The sequence below is a fragment of the Pantherophis guttatus genome, chromosome 3 (assembly GCF_059756535.1).
Source record: "Pantherophis guttatus breed Tessera chromosome 3, ASM5975653v1, whole genome shotgun sequence".
Classification (NCBI taxonomy): Eukaryota; Metazoa; Chordata; class Lepidosauria; order Squamata; family Colubridae; genus Pantherophis; species Pantherophis guttatus.
In genome coordinates this window covers 49668754-49695839 of record NC_142065.1, presented here as the reverse complement: position 1 = coordinate 49695839, position 27086 = coordinate 49668754, and the positions used below count along the sequence as shown (strand labels likewise).

Sequence of the window (27086 nt, the reverse complement as noted above, 5' to 3'; positions counted from 1 at the left end):
TTCAGGCTGCTCGTTATAAATGACCGCAATAAAAACGAAAACACCGGTTTGAAAATTAACGCCGACTTAAATTCCCAGGCTTCCTTTTTGGCACTACTTTTAAAAGAGCTTTTCTCGTTGGGTACAGCCTGCTTGATTCGTCATTGTGCGGAACCGATTATCCTTCAGGGAAGAGCCGAGAGTCTCTTAACCCCGGTTGAGCAATTTTCTCCGCCCTCAGGCAGTCCTGTGTCACGCACGCACAGACTCAAGAACGCGGCTCTGTGGGGAAAGGAGAAACACCCCCCCCCCCACCGCCCCCAGTCCCGGAGGAACACCAGCCGTGGGCGGCCAGCAGAGCCGACTCGATTGCGAGAAACAAACCTTCCTCGTAGAGGGCGGGAACAGGCTTGGGCTGTCGTCGTGGCGATATGCTAATACCGCCCTCCAGCCCGCTAGGCGAGCCAATGGGCCCCAAGTGCGCGGCTAGCGTCAGGCTCAGCCTGCGTGACGTAGGGAGGAGTGAGTCGCTGCTGCTGTTGTGGGCCCCGCGGGACGGGGGAGGGCGTGAATGACCAAAAAAGTTCTGCGGAGCGTGTGACCCGAGAGCGTGGGCGCCTCGCCGCCGGCAGGTGAGCTGTGGGTTTACCCGGGCAAACTCCGCGTGAAGAGAACCCGCAAAGAAGGCGACGCGCTCGGGTTTTTTTTTTCCCCCTCGGATTCGGCGTGGTGGGCGGCCGAGGTACCGCCGAGCGGCGTTTGAGGGCGCTTAGAAGGCCCCAGAACCTCGTACGAGACTGTGGGCGCCGGCCGCGTCCAGCCCCTGCTGAGCCGAACGGTCTCAAGTTTCGGTCCGGTCGCTTGGCTTTGCGTCCCCGCTGTGGCGTCGCCTCCCCCCACCCCTTCACCCCTTTCGCTCCAGCCTTGAGAGGTCGCTGGCCTGATGCTCGCTGGCCGGTGAAATCGGGTACCTGAGCAGCCCCAGTTTCCAGCCGCCCGCCTTCTGGCTCCGGGAAGCGGAGGATCCGGGACGAGCGCTGAAGGGGATCGAGCGGAGGCAGAGCCGCTTTCTGCTTCCTCAGAGCGACGCGGTAAATAGAAGAGCCGGCAAGGATGCCCCTGAGCGTTTGGGCCGGAGAAGGGAAGGGACGGGAAGGGGAATAGAGTTTCCTTCGCTTTGCTGACTTTCGCCGCCTCTTGGCTTGGTGGTAAAGCGGGCGGGACTCGGGCCTGCAGTGTTGCCTAAAAAGAGCACCGGGTGACCGACCCAGCCGGGCTGCTCTTTTAGAGGGTTCTGCCATCTAGGTATGGCAGGAATAAGGGCGGAGATGTAAGCAACCACCTGAGTCCTCTAGGTTCTCTGCATGCTCCTCAGGGGAAGGCAAGAGCAAGGTGTTTCGCTGCCTTAGGTAGAAAGGTAGATGGTCCGCAAGGTCAGGCAGTTACATTTAGGCACTGGAGGCAGAAACAACCATAAATATATTCTCTCCCATTGATAATACAAAGCGCAGCGCTCATAATGAATAAATAACAGGTTGGTATCTTTTCAAAGCAACCATTATTGGCTTTCTGAGGCAGCTGATGATCCCAGCCCTCCCTACAGAAATTCCCAGAGAAGGGGACAAGCGAGCAGAAATAAGCCTCACTCTTCTCCAGCGGTACTGAGCTCAGTCTTTCCTCATTATGTTGTCCAGAGCAAACCTGCCCATATGGTTTTATACTTCAGTGAGAATGGGCATGTTTTTGACAGTCCACTTTCAAATTTTGAAATGATTGGGACTGGAGGAAGAGTAAGAAATGAAATGGTAAAACATAGGTAAAATATTTTCCCACAAAATCCTCCTGCTGATATTACCTTGTCTGGTAAGGAAACTAAATTGAAACAAGCTTGGAGAGCAAACCACTGCCAGAAAAGGTTTTTCCTTTCTGCTCTTCCCCCTGACCCCATAAGAGAGAACAGTTTAAAAAAATGATGCCTTAACCTTCATATGTATAATCGTATATATAATCATAACTAAAGTGAACACTATTTATTTTTTTAAAAAAAGTTGTCCTACATCAAATTGTAAGAAACTTTTTGCTGATATTCAAATAGCAGGTATACACCCAGAGCAAGCAGCTTTCACAATATGAAAGTACACAGTTGAAGATAATTAAAATTATTTTGTTTTAAACCTGATACAGTATTTTTTTGTTTAAATAATGCCAGATATCTCAGTGATACAGAATTGAACTCTGAAGGATCTTCGTTATTTCTTCCCCTTGCACAAGTTTTGAAGATGAATACACAGTGTACAGTAAAATCTAATAAATACTGTACATCTCTGATTGTTCATATTAGTTTTAAAGAATTATTTTTAATTTTATTGAAAATATATTTTAAACCAATGTTATTATGCTTTGCAGTTCTTAAGTTGAGAATTATGATAAACTTATCTCAATGAATTTTTTTATGTCAAGAGCATACAATTATATTTAAAAAATGATTAAGCTTGTTAATAATAGTTTTTGTGAAATTCTTTGGTTGTGCAAGTAGATCAGTTGGTCATGCCTTGACATCAGGTACATCTAAATGCTGATGAACGTTTAGGAATGTATGAATTATCTGAGTATGGATGGAGGTAATCAATACATCAGCTCTAGTGATGGACATGAAATGCATATATATGAGAGCAAGTCCCAATGAATAGAGCAGGCTAACCTCTGTGAAGATAGGCACAGGGGGGCTTTTTATCAGGTTCGCCTGATACGCCAGTTGCGCCCCTTTCTGGACCGGGACTCCCTATGCACGGTCACTCAAGCACTCATCACCTCTCGTCTGGACTATTGTAACGCTCTCTACATGGGGCTTCCCTTGGGGTACACCCGGAGGCTCCAACTGGTGCAGAATGCGGCCGCGCGGGGGATTATGGGAGCGACGGGGCACTCCCATGTGACTCCTCTCCTGTGCGAGCTGCATTGGCTTCCAGTGGACTTCCGGGTGCGATTCAAGGTGTTGGTGATCACCTTTAAAGCGCTCCATGGCTTAGGGCCGGGGTACTTACGGGACTGCCTTCTGCCACCAATAGCCTCCCACCGGCCGGTTCGCTCCCACAGAGAGGGCCTCCTCAGGGTGCCGTCGGCCAGACAATGCCGGCTGGCGACCCCCAGGAGGAGAGCCTTCTCTGTGGTGGCACCTACCCTTTGGAACAATCTACCCCCAGAGATACGAGTGATCTCCGACCTCCGGACTTTTCATCGGGCCCTAAAAACTTACTTTTTTCAGTTAGCCGGTCTGTCTTGATTTTAGGGTTGGTTTTAAAATTTTGATACTGATTTTAAATTGACAAGTTTTAAATTATGGGCCAAATTTATTAATTATTTTAAATCTATTTTTAATTGCAATGTTATGTATAAATGTTTTTATTTTGGCTGTTCACCGCCCTGAGTCCGAAAGGAGAAGGGCGGTATAGAAGTTTTAATAATAATAATAATAATAATAATGATGATGATGATGATGATGATGATGATGATGAAGGCATTATCTCAGGCATGTTTCCAGATGCACTGTTGCATAGCATTGCAATAATGACTTAAGGAATGAAATAATTGAAAGTTATAATAATCATTTCAAATATTTCAAATAGTTTCCCCTCCATAAAAATTGCTAACATAAGAATAATGAGGTACCTATGGAAAAGATATACATGGGTGGGGCTGGAAACACAGAGATTCCAAATATGATTCCTGGTTTACTGAAACTTTAAATCTTAATATTTACATCAGGACATCTGGAGGGCGTTACATTGAAGAAAACTGGTACTGGAGTAAAATTTGCACAGGAAGGAATATGTTAAGCAAATATTTAGCTAGATATTGTAGTATTTCCTATTTTTTCTTCTTGGTTTAAGGAAATCTTTTGTTGTAGTAAGGAAAAGAGAGATAACAAAAAAGTCAAGTGCCAACCTAAAGAATAATGGAGGTCTAATATAGTGCAGAGAGGGAGCATGGTCTTAGTAGGCATCTGGACTCAAAACTAAACAGAGTTGAGCTGTTTAGTAAGTGGATGAAAGATTACCAAGGAATATCAGGGCTGTAAACGAGATTGGGGAAAAAAACAAGCTAAATGAAAGAAAGAGCTAAGGATTCTATTTTCTTTCCCAGTAATAGTTGCAAAAGATAATTTCAGGAACTCTCCTCTGACTAAAACCCTATGCTTCATTTTGTTTATGTATTCAGGTAATGACCAACAGGAATAAACATACGGTAGGTTTGCAAAGATGAATGTCTCATCTTGTACATGATAACATGCAAACAAAGTATGGAGATTAGTGTGAAATTGAGATTCCTATTTAAAATGTAATTCATCTTAAATGCAGGAGATGCAGATATAAAAATATAGTTTTGAGTAAGATTGGAAATATTTGTCCTGTCAATTGCCCAAAATAAAATGTTCTAATAATACAGGTAGAACTTGTTTTCCATGAGTTCCAAGGCTGAAATTTAGCTCACATCATTTTTCTATTCTAGTAAATAACTAGTATCTGAAAATAAAGGTTTTTTCCTCTCTTGAATTTTGTCAGCATCTTAAGAGGAGCATTGTCTACTAAGTTCTAGATTACATAGTTCAAATGAAAGCAGTTGCACAATTAAGAGGTTTATGCAATTATAGAATGTGGGTAGCAACACTGCAAGGCCATTGGGTGACTCTGGGTCAATACTTCTGTTTTAGCCCAGTGTACCTCACAAGACTATTGTTGTAGAATAAAATAGGTCTTATACGACACTTACATGTAAGTGCATATCAAATTTTTTAAAGTAAATATAAAATTTTTTAAATCCCCCAAAACATCCATTTAAAGCATAAATTTAAAATATTTTCATCTAGCCATATGGGCAATGTGTCTCATCTCTTTGCAGTTACAACTCCAAATATTAAAGTTACTCATCCCTGCTTTGATAAACTGTTGACAAAATTAATTTAGAATGTTAGGAACCACTGAAGTACTCCCAATAATGTCTCCAGAGTTTATCATCAGGGAGTTTTTACTCTCCTTTGAAAAAAACGTATAGATCTCGCACTTTAGAAGACTAGAACAAATGTTGATGAAGATTATTTTTTTTTGCCCCAATTTGTTTCTAGTTACATTTGAAAAAGCTACAATAGTTTGATCAGAAAAACTGTACAACTTGGGGATAGAACAGGTTAAGGGATATTGTATACTTTTGTTTATTTATTTAGCATATGGAAACCTACAATATTAAACAATATTAATATACAATATTAAACATAGCTTTATTTAATATCAGTGTTTGTGAACAAAAGTTGATTAAATCTAAGCATAGTTTCAGCATTTACTAGTATAGTCTTGTTGGAGTGTGGGAAGGTTTATTTAATAAAAATAAGTAATGAGGGAATGTCTATTTTAAAATTTCCCCTTGTATATCTTAGTGTGCAGCCTGATAAGTGTTTTCAACTAGTGTAGTCTATTTAGATCTCTGTCTTACATTCCATCTTAATAATGTTACCAACTGCTAACCTATGGAGCCTTTTTTCTTTTTTCTCTTTTATAGTTTCTTTGTCTTAGTCCCCATCACAATTTTCATTTTGCTTAACTTTTAAGACTGAAAAAATGTCTAGAAAAACACTTATTTAAATATTCTGACATTTTTCTTGATGCTCATATATGTTTGTATTGCACCTTTTAGTTTAAGCCCCTTTTTCTCCCTGATGAATAGGAATGCTGTTACGCTGGCAGTTGTCTTATATCTATATAAAAGGTAACAACACAAAACGTGCATATACACACCGACCCACCCCTCTATATTGCTTATTGGTATTTATTGGTATTTTTTTCTATTACACACACACAAACACACACACAAAGAGTACTGTGCAAAAGTCTCATGCCACCATTAGATTTGTTGTTGTAGCAATGGTATAATGAACATATATAATTATGTCTCAGTCTCCTTTACAATACAATCAGAAAATATAGGAAATTTGTATGCAGTTTTCAAAAACAGGAAAAAGGCAGAAAAAAAGACTAAAGTGGCAAGTATGTATTGTGACCTCCCCTTACACTTGAGCAACAACAGCAGACACCTGGCTCTGTCATTGCTAACACCTATATGTGCCCTAATATTTTATGCCAAACTGACTCCATAATACTCTTCCACTGATCCTCAATCCAGTCTTTTTGAGTTTTAGCATATCTTAGCCTTTTTACCCTGTTTCCCTTCAGCAAAAGTGGTTTCTTGGTTGCTACCCTTCTGCAAAGACTATTTCTGCTTCACACAGTAGAAGGGTCAACATGGCATCCCAATAAAGCTGTCAGATGCTGAGCAGGTCTTTGCTGGACTTCCTCTGGTCTCTCAAAAAAGAAACTGAGGAACTTCTCATCAGAATTTGAAAGTTTCCTTGGCCTTCCAGTTCTTTTGTTTTTGTCCTTGACCTCTCCTGATTCTTCAGATTTCTTTATAACAGTATGAATACCACATCCTGAATATCCAGCTTGTTTGTTGTTTTCCCTTTGGGAGTGGCCTTGCTGAGGCAAAAGTATGATTTTATGTCTGTCAAATTCTGTGGCCTTTGGCATTTTGATTGGAATGATGTGATTGGAAGTTGATTTTACTAGCAAGCTTCCAATGAATTACTCTCATACAACATGTGATTATACTGTATGTAATGCTCAAGAATATCTTGCACAGACTAGTCTAATAGACCTTTTTGCATAGCAGTCATTTTGGCATGAAATAGTAGGGCACGTACAGGTGTTAGCAATGAGAGTACTTAGGGTTCCATTCCATTTAGATTTATGGGAGATAGGTGTATGCTGTTGCTCTACTGTAAAGGGAAGTCACACTATATATTTACCACTTTAGTCTTTAGAAGCTGTTTTTTCTGCTTTTTTTTAAAAAAACTACATACAAATTTCCTGGATTTTCTGGTTATATTTTAATAAGGAGACTGAAACATTAATATATATGTTCATTATACCATTACTACAACAGCAAATCTAAGACTTTTGCACAGTACTGTGTATGTGTGTATAATGCGTATACACACATACACACAAATATACCTTCTGTTATAGATGTCAGTGATACACAATATCACAATTTTTCAGTCCTGTTTTATCATTATTTTGGCAGGTTTCAAGTTTTGCCACTGTAAACTTTTATCCCGCATCTCATTATAAAATGCAGATCTGGATAGATACGTATAAGGGGTTGAGCTTGCTTGTTTTTTTGCAGATATTTCATTGCCTTAACTAGGTAACATCAGTGCTATGTATAAATATTTGTAAAGATTATTAATGTATTATGGAGTAGTCCTCCCATTTGTTGGCTAGCAGCTAGTATGTTGTTGTTTTTAAGCAGGATTAATTTGAAAGATTGATGTGACAAAGTGCTGAATATCAAGTTCTGTAGAGTTGTGCAGTGATCTTCATTCAAAACATAAAATGTGATTTGCAATGTGCATAACCCTGATATAGCATCTAGGGTGATCAGCTTAAAGAAGCTGTAGCTTTTTTCTGGGCTTGGCTGCCTGCCCTCCACTGCTAATGCACAGGCCTGGGAAAATATACATTTGGTTTTAAAATGTTCTGATAATATTCCAGATCTTTGTGCAACCCTAAAGTTCAGCACCCTAGGGTCAGGAAACCCCTGACTGTTTGGTTATCACACATTTGTAGCTCTGGGATATAGTCATACTTTTTCAGAATAGATTAGTAGCTAATTTTCTCTCTGATAACCTTGGTCCCTCAAAGGAAATAACAGATTTGCTTGATTTTTACTTAGTCGATGTGTAATTTACCTTAATTTAAAAGTTGTTTTATATATTTGCAACTGAAGATGCTTTATTGAAAGGTTGGGTAAATGTAGGTGGTTGAAACTATGTAATCTTAAGAGAAGTTAAAAGCTTTACTGTAATACAGGGGTCCCCAAACTTGGCAGCTTTAAGACTTGTGGACTTCAACTCTCAGAATTCTTCAGCCAGCATAGCTGAAGTCCACAAGTCTTAAAGCTGCCAAGTTTGAAGACCTCTGCTGTAATATGTTGCTTCTATGTTTTAACCCTAGTTTTTGGGGAGGGTGTTGGGTGGGTTAAAAAAAAATCCATCTATTTCCTATATATAATTATTGAATTATATTACTGTTACAGAATGAAAAAATATTCAAACTATTCTATTTTCTTGAAGCAAATATTTTTATCGATTTGTTACAAACTTAGTAACTAATGATGTGCCACAATTAAATTACATTGGATTCACACATTGAAGTAATTTATAAGGTAATTTGTTATCTTATAAAGAAGGAACCCAGTTCATTACTTATGGTTATAATTATTGACTTAACAGCTTTATATGAGTTAAATCATTTATTTATTTATTTATTTATTTATTTATTTATTTATTTATTTATTTATTTATTTATTTATTATTTGTTTATTTATTTATTGGTTCAATTTATATGCCGCCCTTTTCCGGAGACTCAGGGCGGCTTACAATGCATTAAGCAATAGCCTTCATACTTTTGTATATACCTGCTTAGTAGGGCTTTCGCCCCCCCCCCAAAGCGGTGTTCTTTTTTATACAAAGTCAGCTTATTGCACCCACAAACCGGGTCCTCATTTTACTTACCTCGAAAGGATGGAAGGCTGAGTCAAACCTGAGCCTGGTGAGATTTGAACTTGCAGTAATTGCAGGCAGCTGGTGTTACTTAACAGTGCTTTAGTCTGCTGCGCCACCAAGGCTCCAATTATGGCTTATTTAAAATGTAGTTAATGAAATGTTAAATAATGGCTACAGTACTGATATGCAAAGAGAAGATACTCTTCTGGATTGGGATGAGGAAGAGAATCAATCAGGTTGCGTTTAATTGGGAGGAAGCCCATTTAAATGAAAAATCATTTTTGATAAACATACAGTATAGGATATCACAATTAGAGCTGCAATTTTGCATAATTTTCTTAAAATAAATTCTGCTTTGTTCAGTATAAGTTATATATCTTTAAGATTGCTTTGTAAATTTAATTTTTGGAATACCATATTAAAAATACATATTTTTAAAACTTTTGAAATAAGATCATCTATGAAAAGAAGGCAAAGATATAATACCCTTAATAATTATAGGAAAGAGTAAATATAAAAAAACTTTTCTACAGGTATAAGGATTGCTCTGCCAGTTATATTTGCGTTTTCTGCTTAGTAACAGGATAAAAACCCTCTCTTAAGAGGATAGTTTCTTTTGAATAAGTTACATTTGCAAGAATACAAAGCTGACATTTACACATAGAAGGAAAGAAAAACTCTAATATTTTTCTCTTTAATTTAAAAAAGTAAATATAGCTTGATTTAACAGAATAACAAAATTAGAAGGGACCTTGGTAGTCTTCTAGTCCAAATTATTGCTTAAGCAGGAAACTATCAGACAAATGGTTGTCCAATCTTATCTTAAAAACCTCCTGTGTTGGACCACCCATAGCTTCGGGAGGCAAGCTGTTCCACTTATTAACTATTCTAACTGTCAGGAATTTTCTCCTTGATTCTAGGTTGGTTCCCTCTTTGATTAGTTTCCATCCATTGCTTCTTGTTCTGCCTTCAGGTGCTTTGGAGAATAAGTTGACCCCCCTCTTCTTTGTGACAGCCCCTTAGACTTCTAGCATGTCACTTCTAATCCTTCTTTTCATTAAACTAGACATACCCAATTCCTGAAATTGTTCTTCATATGCTTTGGCCTCCAGCCCCTAATCATTTTTGTTGTTCTTTTCTGTACTCTTTCTAGAGTCTCAACATTTTTTTAACATTTTTTTTTACATGTTAATGCAGCCTAGGACTGCATTGGCTTTTTTGGCAGCTGCAGCAGACATTGCTAGCTCATATTTAAGTAATTGTCCACTAGATCCAAGATCGCTATTAGAATTGAGCCAGGTATCACCTATTCTATACCTGTGCATTTGGTTTTTCTTGCCTAAATGTAGAACATTACTTTTTTACCACTGAATTTCACTTTGTTAGATAGGGCCCAATGTTCACATCTGTCAAGAGCCTTCTATATCTTAAGCCTATCTTCTGTAGCATTGGCTATTCCTGCCAGCTTTGATGAGTTCCATCTATCCCCCCCATCTATCCCCTCATCTAAATCATTGATGAAGATATTGAATAATACTGGGTCTAAGGCAGAGCCTTGAGATAACCCATTGCATGCTTCCATTCATCTAGTGAATATGCTTTACTGCTCTATATGATCGCAAGAAAAAAGTCTATAATATTGTGTTGTCCAAACTGGTATATTCTGCAGACGTGTATTTGGAACTGATAGTACAATCGTTGATATGTACTGTGATTCTAGAATATGGGCAGGCTGATATGAATAAAAATGCTTCTTCAGCCATTACATTTCAAACTATTTGAAACTTTAAACCTAAAACCAGCACATCTTCCCATCCCATTCATGTCGGAGGCACCATTTTGGTGCTTCCGGGTTAAAATGATTAGCTGCTGACATCACTGTTGCCTGGGGGATACTCGTGGGGGCTCCTTTCATGTCCCTGTCAGGGAGCTAGAGTAAATGACAGGAGCTCTCACTGCCACACAGCAGCATTTGGGGCTCAAATGTGGGCTGGCTAACCCAGCATCCTAACCATATCAGCCACCTTGCTCTTTAAACCAGCACATGAAATACAGAAACATGTTGGAAACCAAATACAGCTGGTATAATATAATGTTGGCATGATATAACAACTATGGTCTCAGCAGTATACAAGCAACATATTCTTCACCACCTAAAACTTCTAAACCATTTTCTAGAAAATTTCAAATATATTGTATCATTATAATCCTTTTCAACATTGTTGATGCATAGATAGCTAGAACAAAATCTTCCTTTGGATAGGATTACAACTGGTATACTAGTCTAAATTAGTAAGCAGTATTGCTAGCTGCTACCTGAGCTTCCCATTAAAGTGGAATCCAGGACAACTGCCAAGCTGCACATTTGGTCCTTCAGGGAAACTCTAAGATTAGTTATGAGCCTTCATATACAATAACTGATTTCTTTACCCAGAGTACCTCAGTTTTGTGTAATTAAATTTGAATAACTTATTCTTCCTTCTCCTTTTGAAAACTACTATTGGGCTATAGGTGTTATTTACAGTACAGATAGAGAAGAATATTTTGATTTAGAAATTATATGTCTGATTGTGGAACTATTTTTATTTTATTTTGCTGTTGTCAGCCACTCAGTCATGTCCAATCCTCAGCCACTCGATGAATCGGCACTCTCCATGCCCCTCTGTCCCATACTGCATCCTTCAGATCTGCCATGTTCATCCCAGTGTCACCCTTGTGTCCAGCTAGTGGGTACTAGGGTGGCCCCTTCTCCTTTTTCTGCTGATCACTCCCAGCATGATTGACTTTTAGAATGAGTCACCTCTCATGACATAACAAAAGTAAAGAAGCCTCTATTTGACGATCTTGGCTTCAAGTAATATTTTTGGGAGGTTTGGCCTAGGACTTCTTTGTTTGTTATTTTGCAGCCTATGGAAGATGTGTAATAGTCGCCTTCAGCACCACAGTTCAAAGGCATCCACCTTTCTCCTATCTGCCTTTTTCAAGAGTCCATGTTTCACAGCCATACGTAGCAATTGGAAAAATGGTTGCATTAACTAATCTGCATTTTATTGTGAGACCGATGTCTTTACTCTTCCAGATGTTATTCATATCAAACATTGCAGTTCTTCCAAGTGCTATACGTCTTCTAATCTCAGCGCTGCAGTCACCACTTTGGTCAATTTTAGAACCCAGGAAGATGAATTCCTTTAGTGTTTCTCATTGTCAATCTACATTCTGGCCTGTGTGTGCTCTAGAGTGGTCATTACCTTTGTTTTCTTGATGTTAACATGTAGTCTAAATTCTTCACTGTTCTTGCTTTCCATGAGCAATGTTGTATCATCTGCATATCGGAGGTTGTTGATATTCATATCACCGATTTTAACTTCAATGGTAATTCCTCCAAATGTGCATTTCTCATAACTATATCAGTCATGTTGAATAGTATAAATTTTATAATATATATTTTATTTAATTCTTATTTATTAGTTTTATATTCTACCCTTCCTCAAGGAGCTCAGGGCACTGTACAAAGCATTTCCTCCTTCCTTCTGTGACTGAAGGTGGACTCCCCATTGCCAGTCCAGCACTGTGCTTACTGCATTATATTGCCCTTGAATTTTTGTAATTGTTCTAAATATAGTTGTGCTTTTAATTAAATTTTAAATCACTGTTTTCATTTTTATTTTTTGTTAGAAAAATTGACATTTTTTTTGAAATAGGTAGAAGAAAAATGTAAAATAAATGTGTACATATCTGTTGTTTTCGCCTATTGAGAATATATTTCATTGCAGAATTCTAGTTCTGCAATGTTGCGAGACAACATTTCTTTGAAAGCAAAAAAAGATGGTTCAGCAAAATTTATGAGGTTTCAGGTATGAAAGATGTATTGAGTGCTATCATATTTAATTTTATATCATCAACAGTAAAGCTTAATTAACTGGTACGTAGTTTATTTTTAGTATAGTAAGAAAAGAATTTTTTAAAATTTAGTTTCCTCTCTCTCTCAGGGTTGAACATACAAATCTAGGCACTGCTGAATCTTTGTGTATTACATAGATACGGAAATTGCCAAAATGAAATAGCCCAAGGCTTCTTTACATGTTAAGGACTTGTTTGGTGCCTTTTATGAATTATTCTGCATAAAACTAAGTATTTTAATAGTTGGATTTTAATACATAGATTGGAAGTGTAATTTCATGAATAAATTAGGGTGAACTAATTTATATGAATAGGATTGATGACTGAAAGGGTAAGAAATCCTCATATGGCATTAGCTTTAGAATATAACAGTTTTTACTCAAAACTATAGATGTAATAAATATAGCGTTAATACTTTTCTGGATTTGTTGCAACATTTGTGGCACCTTAAAAATTGACATAAGATCTGGCTGATTGTATCTAATTCATTAAATTGAGCTGATACATAAGGTTCCTTTTAACATTGTTTCAGCTAAGAATCTGAGTCCTGTATGGAAAACCTTTAAGAAGGGGTACCAGCACTACATTTAGCATTCTTGTCCCACAATAAATATGCCGTTATGCAGCATGAATATGATTGCATTTGCTACAGTGGAATATGCTGTAATGCTATATAACAATAAAAATCCTTACCGTACAAATATACACTAGGAAGTAAGCCTTACTGAATACAGTCACATTTATTTCCTAATAAGTATATATAAGATTCAAGAGTAAACTTGTTCTACTTTTCCTGATTATTGTTATGCTTAGAGTGGAAATCTATTTTGCTCTTTTGCAGCTTCCCTTTACTGTACTGGGAATGTTCCTTATGCTGATATGGTAACTTCAGAGCAGCAGTCATCACAGGTGAACAAAGGTAAAAATAATTCCTTATTAAAGAATATAATTTACAGTTTTTACATTTCAGTTTTGATCTTATGTGTATTTGCATATTACAGATTAGATAGTTATTTTGAGTAGTCAAAGCAATGCATGCAGAGATTCACCTTGTAAGAAGCCTGAGATACTAGCACTGGATATATATATTTAAAGTTTAATTGTGAAATACATTCATAGGTCAGTGGATGTATATTATTCTTTTCAGTCTCAGTGCAGTAGAGTATGAGTTTAACTCTTGAGTTTTTACTAGTATGTTATCACTACTCACTTTTGATGCTTCATCTCTATTGCTTGTATCTTATTTCTTATTTCTATATGACGATGTTTAAAAATAATAATTAAAGAGTAGGATGAGATTTGTTAAGGGTCATGAGTTTGATACCGGTAGTATTTTGTAGAAGACTAAATTAGCCTATGAAATTATTCCAGACAATAATTTTATAAATATTGTGTGGTAAATACTATGCTGCAAGAACAAAATTAACATTTCAAGGATTGTTATAGGTCAGTGATGATGAACCTATAGCACGCGTGCCATAGCTGGCACACGTAGCCATATCAGTGGGCACACCAGCTCAGCTCTGGTGCACATGCGCGCGCCGACAAGCTGATTTTCAGGCGTTCTGGGCCCATCAGAAGTAGGGAAACAGGCTGTTTACTGCCTCTGGAGCGCCTGGGGGTGGGGTGGAGAAGGCCCGTTTTTCCTTTCTCACCTGGCTCCAGATCCTCTCTAGGCATCTGGGGAAGGCGAAAACAGCCTTCCCCACCCCCCTCTGAGGCCCTCCGGAGGCCTGAAACGTCCCATTTTCCAACTCCCGGTTGGACAGGAAGTGACATTTTTTGCTGTTCCCAGCCTCCAGAGCCTCTCTAGAAGTCTCAAAAACATCACTTCCTGTCGAACCGGAAGTTGGGAAATGGGCCGTTTCAGACCTCTGGAGGACCTCAGAGGGGGTGGGGAAGGCTGTTTTCGCCCTCCCCAGATGCATAGAAAGGATCTGGAGCCAGGTGAGAAAGAAAAACGGATCTACCAGAATGCATAGAATTATGGGCACGCACGTGTGTGAACCTCCCCCGCCCCCCGCCCCCTCCTGGCACGCAATGGCAAAAAGGTTAGCCATCACTGTTATAGGTTCTTCCTGGAACTTAAGTGTTCGTTGCACAAAATCTGCACCATTAGGTTGGCTAAAGTTATAATTACTAAACAGAAAAATGAAAATGTATACTTTCTTGTCTTTATGAAATGAATTATGGTATACAATTTCATTCCTGTTGTGCATTTTTTTTAAAAAAAGAACAGCATAGAATGTTGTAATGGTTTTCTATATTGTTAGGTGGATTTATCAGTTAATATAATATGGCCAGTGTAGCACATGACTACACTGCTCAACAAAAGCAAAATCTGGGTAAAAGAAGCAGGTACAGTGTCTCCTAGAATTTTGTGCAGTCTTGTCTTAGTTATGTTGGTCTTACAGGTTTTCTGGCCTGCTAAGAATATTAAGTGCTGGTCAATATAATTCTGTAGCATATGAAAAGTTGTTAGCTTGAAGCAGTTATTGTGAAAATAAATAGGTATCCCACTTAGGGTGGATTTCTGCTGAACAGCTACATGATAGCTTCTTGACACAGATTCAGTTATATTATCTACATTTTTTGTTTGAATTACTACTTTTATATAAGAAATCTCTTCAAAGCTAGAATTTAAAAAAGATTATATGGGCATCTATTTATTTGTTCTCTTTGCTAGTTATAAGGGAAATCTATGATTTTTTTGCAACTAAATTACTATCACTTAATTGGAAATATAAGTGGATTTGGCTGTGTATTTGATTAGGAGATTACATTAATATATTACTTTTGTTTGAACAGTGCCAGTATTGGATCAAATAATCTTCCTATAACATTTCATGTATGTGTTCTGAATAATTATATATAAGAAGCTTCAATAATTATATTGTGGCATTTGAGAGACTGCTAAAATCTCCTTCTGTCTCCCTGCATACAGAAACTGGTTATCTTAAATATATATATATATATATATATATATATATATATATATATATATATATATATATATATATATATATATATATATATATATATATATATATATATATAAAATCAGTCTCTGCAGTTTTAGAATTAAAATATGCTATTTATAGAGCTAGAGAGTGCTAAAACAACCAATATAATTGTCTGATTGCACAGTTAATAGTGTTTTAAAAGGATTGGTTCCATTAGGCTTTTGTTTTTATCTTTGTACAAAAGTATGGTAAATCATTCTTCTCTATGTATTAATCAGAAGAAATAAAAAACTGTAGTGGTGTCCTAGTCTTATTAATACTTTGGAAATTAAGCATTCAACTTTCTATAATACTTTTTTGATAACTTATATTTAAGCTGTTGATAATGTTTTGCTTATCATAATGGCACCCCGTTAGTGCCACGTAATAGGGTGAGCTCCATTACATGTCCCAGCTTCTGCCAACCTAGCAGTTTGAAAGCATGTAAAAAATGCAAGTAGAAAAATAGGGACCACCTTTGGTGGGAAGTTAACAGTGTTCCGTGTGCCTTTGGCATTTAGTCATGCCGGCCACATGACCATGGAGACGTCTTCGGACAGTGTTGGCTCTTTGGCTTTGAAACAGAGATGAGCACCACCCCCTAGAGTTGGGAACGACTAGCACATATGTGCGAAGGGAACCTTTACTTTAATGTTTTGCTTCTAAAATAATTTTCTGGCATTCTATTAATGTCAATGTAATATTAGCAGTAGTGACATACAATATGGTAAGAATCATGAAAGATGATGCATGGAATGTTGTTCCTCTTATAGACTTCAGATTTATGGAATACCAAAAACCAATATAACACTTCAAACTCTGCAAGAACATTTTTTCTACTGTGTAAAGGCAAAACATGCTTGAACTACTTGAAATTACATCTACAATTTGCCCATATCTATTTCTCTAAGCTACTTGAGTGACTTTATTGGCTAAATAAATTTATAGAAGAATGTATGTATCATATCTAACAACAATTTTGTGAATGGCCACTATCGGTACAAGTTAACACTGTCTTTTCAACATTTTATTTTAGTATTAATCTCACTGTTATCCTGCCCATAAAAAATAGAAAAAAACCAAATTGGATGCGTATTTAAATTCCTATATTGGGGTTATGTACCACACATCTATATTCCCCAAAGCATACATTGCAATCAGTATGTTGGTTTTAAGATTACAATATTGTTTTTTTCTTCTTCTGAAGTAACAGATTAAGTAATTTGTCTGGAAACTGTATCCACAACTCTTTTCTAAAGGAGGCTGTCATTATGTAGGATCCGTATATGCAGAGAGCAAAATTTTTCAGAGTTTAAGAAATGGAACACTTCTTCCCAACCATTTTAATTGTTGTTACATTCAAAAGACAGAAAGGAACACATCACTCAATTTTTTGTTTGCTATCCTAATTCTAACCCTTTATCCCCGAAATATTTTTCAAACTCTTAATTAAACAATCTGGATGCTTTTTTTCTTGTAAGAAAAGTTCTCAGTCATAGACTGAGAGAGCTGGAAAGCATCATTAGACATTGAATCCAACCCTCTGTTCAGTGCAGGAATCCAAATCAAAGCAGTTGTGACAGATGGCTGTGTACCCTTTGTTTGAATACATCCAGTGATGAGAAACCTACTTCCTCTCTGCTCATTTGGTGCCGCTATCAAACAGCTCTTTCTTAAAAGGCATTTTTCTTTAATGGTTAACAAAAATATACTATCTTGTAATATAAGACTATTATCCCATGTCTGCACACTAGATCCTAAACAACAAATCTTGGTGGTCTTGTGGTTGAGTTCTTTTCTTAAAGATTGTTTTCAAATTCAGTTTTCTCTTTTTTCCCATAATACATGTCTTAGTCATTATGATCCTACATTTTTTTTCTTTGAAACTCTGTATGTATTCCATGGAAGTCTGCAAATTGCATTCAGGAGCAGTTGCAAAATATTACGAAAACATCCAATATATTGATTTGAATTTTGGGCAGAAAGGACAGAATAAAAATATTACAAATGTTATGCTTTATTCATTCTTAAATACACCAGTATAACTATGCATAGTAATCTGCAATTTTAATTATAATTTTATATTTAGCATACAACCATCATTTTGTTTGCATTTACTGAAATACCAATTTCAGTAAATAATAAGTCCTTTGTACTGGCAACAGAATGTACTGGGATAATTGAGTAAGCAATGATCATTTTAATTTTTAGACAGACAAACAGTATTAATGTCTATAGAAACATTGTCTTGCAATCTATTTTTTAGTTGGTTGAAAAATCAAATAAAATATTCATTTAGTAAACAAATCTATTTAACATTTTATGTAGACAATCCCATAGCAAATGAGTAATGCACACATCTTTAGGTGACCGTTTCTCCCTTAATACTCAATTTGGCTATTGCTTACCAATTCAATAATATTAAATACTGTCTGTCTGTCTGTCTGCCTGCCTGTCTCCTTCCCTCCCTGTGTGTCTGTGTGTGTATCAATGGACTGATCTAATTGAAGGTAAACTCTTTCAAGTTAGGCTTCTGGTAATTTCATGGACATGCCATTTAGTTTTCTTTGCCTATAATTATAGAATCCCCAAGCTATCCAGATATTAACTAGGACTTTATGGTGCTTAGCTTCTGAAGTCATTTAAGGTTGGTATATGCTGCTATCTGCTAATTGCATATATTTTAAACTATGTCTGGGAAAGGACCTGTCACACACTCCCTTTTATTTGTAGTTTTCCTTTGAGACCTTTAATGATGCATATTGAAGAAAGCAGGATGGATGGATTTGTGGTTTTTGTTTTTGTGTACAAATAAGTAATGGTGATAGATTAAAAATGTCTTCATTTAAATTCATAGTATATTTATGTATCACCAGATACTTGTATTTGACAAATTTAGATCTTATTTTTCCTTCAAAAGGTCAAGACAAGATGCACTGCATTCCCTCTTCCAGTTGTCCTTAAACAAAAAAGGTAGGTTGAGCTAAGACATAGTGATTAGCTAAAAGTCATATAGTAAATTTCTGTCAGAGGTGGACTTAAACCTGGGTCTTCCCAGTCTAAGTTCATTGTCCTTTGTACACTATATTCTTTCTCTCATGGAACTCTTAAGGATAGTTTTCCTTGGTTGCAGCATTATAAGGCTATGTAAATTGTTCACACATTTATTCACTCATTTTTGTTTATACACTGAAAATGTTGTTTTCATTGTGAGACATGATGGTGCTGATATAGTTGGTGAAGGAGATAAGAAATAATTGCTTTGATTATTCAGTTATTCTTAATAATTTGTAGAAGGGCAAGAAACCTGGTACAGATTTACTGGAGGAAAAGATATGATTTTTAAAAAGAAAATGGAGCAAAGCAAGGAATAACTACTACAATGGTGTAAGGCAGACTAAGATACAGTAGATAAAGGTTGTTAGATTACCATAATGTAGGGATGGACAAAACTGTGCTGGTTTAGTTAGATTGCTGCCTTCCAATTCAAATACCATTAGTGTTAGCATAACAGCCCTCTGTGACTTTATACTAGATATGTGTACTAATAATATCACGAATATTTAATTGGTAGAACTGGGGGAAGTATACGTTTCAGTTTTTAGGCTATCTATAGAATTCTTTACAAATTCAGACAAGAATTTTAGGGACAAGCAAGAACAATTGTATTAGTCTGTCAGATCTTTTATTTTCTGAACCACATGACCTTTTTCTCATCCTTCCAAATTAACTTTGTATCATTGAAAAAATCCTGGAAAATTGATAAGACTACTTCTGAATGATCCTCCAGCTGGGAAGCTGATAGTAATGAAAGTAGTGAAAAACAGAAATGAAGGAAAATCATGGACTTAAACTGTTTAAACATGGACTAGATCCTAATTAAAGCCTTATGATCTGTTTCAGCAGGTAGCAAGATCTGGCTGGCTGTGGGTTCATTCCAACAATTTCCTTATCCTGGTTTGGAGATGGTTCACTTATTGGTAGTTCAGGACCTTTCCTCACAGCTTTCTTCTGTAGTAGGCTGAAGCCAAATCAAGAATATAATGTTTTCCACTAAAAAACAACAACAGTAAAACATTGTGTGTTATATAGAGAAAACCTCACAAATATCAACATTCTGCAGGGTGCCCTCTACACATTCTCATTCCACATTTTCCATTGTGGGTGTCCACAATGAGATCTCATTGCCAGAAGAAAGCTGGCAATGAGATCAGTGGTGGGTTTCAAAAATTTTCACTATTGGTTCGGGGGGGGGGGTGGCTAGGTGGGGGGGCATGTGACTGAGTGGGCATGGCCAACTTGACATCACATGACCCCCCCACCTAGACATGCCCACAGGAAAGGTAGGAAATTTTTTGGAATTTCCACCTATCTATCCCTGCCCTCCCTTTCCCAGCTGCCCCCGTTTCCCTTCCTTTAGCGGCCCCGGCCCTAGCCCCGCTTCCTCCTCCACCACTGCCTTTTTATTCAGGCTGCTTACCTTCCATGGTGGCTGGTCCACAATCTGAAAGGCAAGCTGACCGGAGTTTTCAGTGGCCCCCAGCCAGTCGCCGCTGCTGGAAAGCAGCTGGCAAAGAAGCTTCTTTGAGAGCCGCTTTGCGGCTGTGGCGGCTGGCCAGAGGCACTGAAAAGTACCAGAGGTCGCGGAAAAAGCTGCTGCTGTTGCCGCCCTGTTCTTCAAGCATGCTCATCCCATTGGACTTGCAAGGGCAATGGGATGCGCGTAAGCGAAGAACATGGCTGCAACGAACATGGCGGGTGGGGTGAGCGAGTGGCGACTGGGGGCCTGGTTCAGGGGTGTGGCCAGCCAGCCATCGCTACCGGTTTGGTGACCTTGGCCAAATTTCCACCAACGGTTCGCACGACCTGGTGCGAACCGACTGAATACCACCTCTGAATGAGATGGAGATTCAACTGTGAAGAATGTGTACTACTCATATGCCTTCCCTTTGGTGCTCTCTTTCACTCAGAAGCTGGCCCCAGGTTGGCTTTGGCCTTTCTCAGTAGTGGGTAGGTAGAGAATACATACAAATGAAATTAATGACAAGAACAGCAGTGGCAGCAGTTTGGCTTTGGGGCAGACAGGGAGAAGGATGGATAATCACCACTTTGGTGAATGGAAGTTGCAGTAGCATGGTATGGCATCAGATTGTAGTGCCCACTCTTGTACAGTAGCATTGAATTGGATTAGGCTCTCATGCTTTACTTTTCTTAGAAGGCATCAGGTGTTGTGGTATAGTATGGTGCTAAGAGAGTGCTACTTGTAGGATGGGAGAAGGATGCGTAGGAGCATATCACTTTAGGAACAGAAAGTTTTGGAAACAAGATTTCCCACTCCCAGAGGGCCCCATTCTACATCCTGAAGATGTAAAGATAAGAAAACAAAGCTCAAGATTGGTTCTTTGTGCTTGGAAAAAGCGGTATGCAACATCATCTCTTGCTGCAAACAGTGTTTCTTCCTAGTCCAGTTGAACCAGTTACCAAATAGGAAATTTGCTTTTTTCTATGCAGGGAACAGTTTTTTATTAACTTTGCTGCAGAATTGTGGCAACAGTATCAAATTTGGGGCAAAGATATAGGAAGTGACGTACACGTACGTAGGAAGTGACAGTTTTTGTCTCAGGAATAGGAGAAAAGCAAATCCATAAGCATGTGTGCATAAGTACCTTATCTGGTCTTGGAAGCTAAAGAAGGTCAAAGTTGGTTAGGATATGGGTGGGAGAATAAAACAACTTGGAAGAAAACAATAGAAAATCACTTATATATTGTTAGATGTATGTGTCCAATTCATCTGAAACAAAACTTCATTGATCTACATTATAATGAAAGGAAGCATCCAATGGAATTTTTTGAGGTGGTAAAAAGTCTTACATATTTGGATCTATAACAAGAAAGATTGAGAGCCCATTGGTTAATTTGCACAGCAGTTTCCAAGAAGTATCACTCATATGTCTGATGATTTAAGTGTTGTGGTTCAGATTCAATAGATGTAATGTTGGCCTCTGATTGTCCAGTTGTAATAGATATTTTTAAGTAGTGTAACCTGAATAGAGATCAGGTCTTAACAAGTGTAGTTAGATGGGCTCCTTCTCCTTAAGGCAAATAGAACTTTTTCTGTCACTAAGTGATGTAGTTGTAAAGAAGAAATTAATACTCTGACTTAAAAGCAGCAGGAGCTGCACCTAAAATACTTTCTCAAGTACTGCACATCCAGGCAATAGGGGCTTTGGAGATTCTTTTTGTGTTTCTTTCTCTCAGATGCTTTTGAAGATGTTGTCTTTGCTGCTGTGCCTGTGGAATGGATGGATGCTTGTTTCTGCTACCCAGAATGCGTCTACCATCCCTGTGAAACTCTGGGCTTGTTTTCCAAAAGGAGGAGCATCTGAAATAAAGTTGACATGCCGCATGCATGGATTATATGCCAACAGTTCCAATCCCGGAGTGTTCCAGAGCTTGTACATATTCCATGCTGCTTCAGACTCAGTCAGCTGCCATTGGAGAGATTTGGCTAATTGTACTGTCAAGGCCAGTGGAGAAATTGGACATTTTTGTTATGACATGCAAATGGACAGTTCAACTTTTCATATACCTGTTTCATGCCGACCTTTGCCAACACATTTGGAGTCCCACAGAACTGGAAAGAGCGTAACCCAGGACAATTCATGTGACATTGCCCTAATTTCTGCTGCTTTATGGAAATTTGGTGCACCATTGCATCTGAGAACTATTGTTGGATCTCAAAATGATAAATTTCTTAAAAATCATTTGCAGCTATCCTTAATTTCACCTTCTGGGAAAAAAAACACCCAAACAATTATTAATTGGGAATCACATGACTGGGAATTAAAGGGAAGAGACTTAATTAGACAGGGACCCCCAGATTGGGTAGTTCCAATTAAAGGAACACATTGTGATCAAAGAGCATCCTCTGTTAAGTTTAAATTCTATGGTCATATTTCCATAACAGAAAAAAATAGTGAACAAGGGTTGTATCAGTTAGAACTAGGCTTTCAAAACAAAACAGTTCTTCAATTTAACCCACTGATCACAGATCTTCTTTCTCTGCGCCATATGAGAAATCCAGTTATTGGATCTCATGTATTAAAATTAGATCAGCCTGAGCAAATTGTTAAGAACCCACAGACCTCTCTGAAGGAGGTACAGATTAATTTTGAAGGTTTGAATGTGTCACAGAAAGTGCCCCAGTGTTCTCCCTTTCTTGATATTAGCCACAGAGGTTGGATAGAATGGGTTAAAATGTGGGAAGGAGTACACCATGGAGAAAGAATAAAAAGGGAATTGTTAGATTGGCTGGGTCCCCTGGGGGCGGGAGTTTCTTTTATAGATGCAGCCAACATAGAAGTATTAGCTAATAAACTTTCATATTCCACAAAACAAATAGGAAAACTTACTGCCCCATTAACCAAATCTTTCTCACAACTCACAAAACAACCACAAGCTATCAGTAAAGTGCTTCCAGTCTGGGAAACAATTTTAGAAAATGATAACATACTGATAGTCTCTGGGATTCAGTCTCTCCAAAATAATGTTTCATTGGCTTTAGCATGTGGACAAGCCCAGGTAATCACCCAAAATGTAATCATGGATATGATTCGAGAAGCTAAGGCAGGAAAAATTCCCATGGAGGTAAGCAATTTAATTCGACCAGAACTCACACCAGGTGAAATTGCTTTAGAAGCTTGGTGGAGACTGCTAAATGCATCATATGACTCTACTCAAAACATATTGCGGTTATTCTTAATAACTGTGGAGGCCGCTCAGATAATTCCTATCTATCCAATAGTGCCCCTGGGATTCCAGATTGACAGAGACTTGGTCATGTATTCCAGAGACTCTAATAAATGGGCACACTTGAGGGATGGTGAGTGGCAAAGCGTTAATGTGCAGGGCTGTGTTAAAAAAGAGAATTTAGGCTTTGTATGTGATGATAACAGTTTAGAAGAGCACCATGAATGCTTTTCTCCTCAATTTATAAATAACTCTCATTGTTCTTTTGATGTAGTCCAAGAAGAAATGTCTACTGTTGTATATACTGGCAAGGGCTGTATTTGTGTTAGAACTCCATGCGAATTTATAATCATTAATAGTGTCATCATTCAACCTATGCTGCCATATATCAATCGTTGCTTTTGCAATATTAGCGTGATTGTAGGATGTGATTTCCAATTTCGTGTACCTGTTTGGACTGTGCAACATATGAAAGCCTATCCCTCTTTATATAAAGAAATATTTCCTATTTCACTTGGCCTTGGCCTTTCTACTCTTAAAAATCTGCTTTCTCACCCCTCTCTTAAGCAAGAATTACTGAAACTCAGAGATATGGGTGAAAATGCTGCTCTTGAGATTCACCACAACAATCAGGAAATTGCCCAGATTGTAGCAAAGGTTACATCAGCTGGAGACCATGCCTGGTGGGAAGTGCTCCTGGGATGGTCACCAAGTGCAAATGGAGTACTAAATATTGCTCTACACCCTATTGTGATGATTTTAATCTTTCAAGTAGTACTGGTGATTTGCTTATTGGCACTGGTCGGATGGATGAAATGGCAAGCAAGTAGATTACATTATCTACAGAAGCAGATAGTTTCCACCAAAACAAAGATGTGATGGAAATACTTGCCAGGCCACCTGCCATGGAAAGGGAGACATTGCTGTGTCATGTTCTTTTGAAGGCCATATTTATGTTCTTAGTTCTAGTTTGTTTCTACTTACTAAATGTTCAATTGTTAAATGTTTACCACTTTTAGAAAAGAATATTTGTTTGTAAGGGTTGTGTGATAGCTTGTTGTTGTTGTTGAGGAAAAGTGAATGTCTTAGTGCCCAAATCTCTTGGGTACACAAAATCAAAAACTCCTTGTGTCCCAATGCAATCAGGATTGCTATTTACAGCTTTAGAGTTGATAAAATCATATATGTTTCAGTTACTGTTCTATTGGTAAATACCCCAATTCAATATTTAGTGCTCTTCTTTTCTGGAAATAGCTTGGGCATTTCCACTTTTCTATTTGTCATATCTTGATATCCTTCTTGGTAGAGAGATGGTTCTGCTGGTTGAAAGCACCAAAACCCAGTATTCCATTTCTTTCTACTTCAGATGATGCTTTAACACAATCTGAAAAAAATTGACTTAATCCTACCATTGAAGAGTCTTCTTATGCATATGTTAACTCTCAATAGACCCTGCACTCATTCTCTTTTAATATCTTCCTTACGTCAGAGATATTTTGGTTGTGATTTTATCTATTACTGCTTTTAATAAAAATGTTATTTTGTTCCAGTGTCTACTTTGTTTTAATTCACGAGAATGCAAGGTTTCCTATTGAATACTCACAAGTGATCAATATTTAGACCCTGATGATTAAAATTGATCAGCACCTTGCCCCTTTTGATTCACAGTAAGAGAGGTAATTAACTCCGGAGCTTTCCTAGAGGTTCACAAATGTTTTGAGGATGATAAGAGAGTTTAAGGGAAATCTCAGCAATTCTTACTGGCTTTATGCCCCATAAAAATGATTGGATGAAGGGCAATTATTTGGTTGCTTTGGCTAACTGTCTTCCTTATTCTTGATGCTGTGATGAAGTTTGGTTCTAGAGATTTTTTAAATAAATGCATTCAAACTTGGTTTTTTTAAAATATTATCTGAGAAATTTAAGGTGAAAAAAAGGTTTACACATTTTTGATCAAAATAAAAACACTGGATATATATCTAAAGCTGCGATGGAGTTACTAGTGAAAGTATAATGGATGTTTTCACATAATAGTGACAAAAATTATATCCATGCATTTTAATATCTCTTTAATATCTTTAATATTTAAAATCATAAGAGTATGTCTGATTTACTTTGGCCATGTCATGTGTGCAAATTTATTGAAGAAGGCAATGATGCTAGGAGTGGTTTGTGGAACAAGAAGAAGGGGAAGCAAAGAACATGTTGGCTTGATAATGTCAAATCTGATACAAAGCTGAGCATGCAACAATTGAAGTTGTGCTTGATAGAGTAGAATGGACATCACATGCCTATAACGTCACCAAGAGTCAGACATGATTAAATGGTTAAAACAACAACAGCTTTATCTCACCATTGAAACAGTAATCTAGTGATCATCTGGATGCCTCTTGTCATATTAGTTTAATAATATAAATCCAGGTTGTATCATTATTTGCAGAAGTCCTAAAAAAAAGCAATAATGACCAGTTTTCTCTTAAGAAAAAAATCATGTTCGGATAAATAGGTTCTGTATTATCTTACTTTATTGCACATATTTGCTATAAGTAATTTATCCAATAAATAACTATTCTTCCAGGGTCTTTAATTCTTTCACATAGTGCAAAATTACTTGTGATAAAGAAGCTTTGTTCTTAAAACGTAAATTGTAATTCCATAACAGTGGCCAGTGTTTTGTGAATGTAATTGGTACCATTTATCAGTAACATGCTTCTGCCATTAGCATGTGACCTGATGTCCTTGGGAAGTTTTCCAGAGGTTCTGCCTATCTCTAGCAATAATAGTGGTATATAGCAGCATTTCCTGTTTTGCAAGTCTGTTCTGCCAGTATATGGGTTGTCTGCCAATTAGATACAGTCTGTCATTGGATATGATCTAGGACAGCACTAAGACCATGGTGGCAACTGCTATCGTTTATAAATAGGAAAATAGTGTACTTTGTGGAAAAAGTTGTTTTTCCTTTTAGTAATTCAAGTATACAAACCTATTGATAACTTCTTTTAAAATGAGTTCTGGGAATAAGTTGCTGATTGATGCTTATGTAAACGCAATAGGTACAATGTAGTACTTTATTTCCACTGATGTGAATAAAAATAGGAATACATGTCCTAGAATTGTACTTGTTCTCTGGAGGTTTAGAATCCTGACCTGGATCACTCTGTATGAGGATTTTTCCCTAGCTTCAGACCCCAGTGATCTTATAACTCTGACATTATTAAGAGCAAAGCCTATTTATTTCTGGTTCAGAGACAACATATAAAAACTACACTAAAATAAATTAAAATTTGTCACTATTTTGACTACTTGATACATGCATTATAAATTAATATCGTATTCTAAAGATCTTTGAAATATGAACACCTGCATCACTATCTCCTAAAGTCAAAACAATTATTACTACATTTTTCTTCAACTACATGTTCTATAGAGCTTTAATGGAACTTACAAGGAAGTTAAGAATTTTGTGGATGGTTTGTAGTCCCACAGACTCCATTCTGGATTTCAGATAGTATTCTTGCCAAGTTCTCATTTCACTTTTTCAAGGCTGTTGTATGCTCAGGAGAAGTTACAAGGATCTACAGAGAGTTTACAAAAAATGAATCAATCCTGGCTGCATTTTCTTATTCCTGCCATTACAGCAACACTATTGGAGCTGCTGCAAAACAGTTGATATCTGCATTTTTGTTTCCCAATTCATAGTAACATTTTCACAGAAATCAAAAGATTAACACTTTTGCAGCTGGGTAGGTTTCCCTTGTATCCATATTTTTTTCCCCATGGTAAAAAGAGTGCCAGGCAAATGCATGCCATGTGTATTAAAATGTATGTGTGGGATAGAA

At 37.5% G+C, this 27086-nt stretch overlaps 1 protein-coding gene across 7 annotated transcripts in view; it reads left to right on the top strand.

Annotated features, from left to right (window-relative positions):
• The first annotated feature begins 437 nt into the window (after positions 1-437).
• PPARD (peroxisome proliferator activated receptor delta) overlaps positions 438-27086 on the top strand; it is a 48213-nt gene continuing 21564 nt past the window's right edge. The window contains exons 1-5 of one of the 7 annotated variants that reach the window (XM_034414580.2): positions 438-611; positions 13338-13415; positions 18419-18471; positions 19402-19514; positions 21757-24792. In XM_034414580.2, the coding sequence (XP_034270471.2) occupies positions 19464-19514; positions 21757-24126 (2421 nt within the window). In that variant the 5' untranslated portion in view covers positions 438-611; positions 13338-13415; positions 18419-18471; positions 19402-19463 and the 3' untranslated portion in view covers positions 24127-24792. Of the gene's footprint in view, positions 1071-13337; positions 13416-18418; positions 18472-19401; positions 19515-21756; positions 24793-27086 lie in introns of those variants that run through there. The other 6 variants (XM_034414579.2, XM_087891014.1, XM_034414581.2 and 3 more) reach the window with 6 other exon arrangements.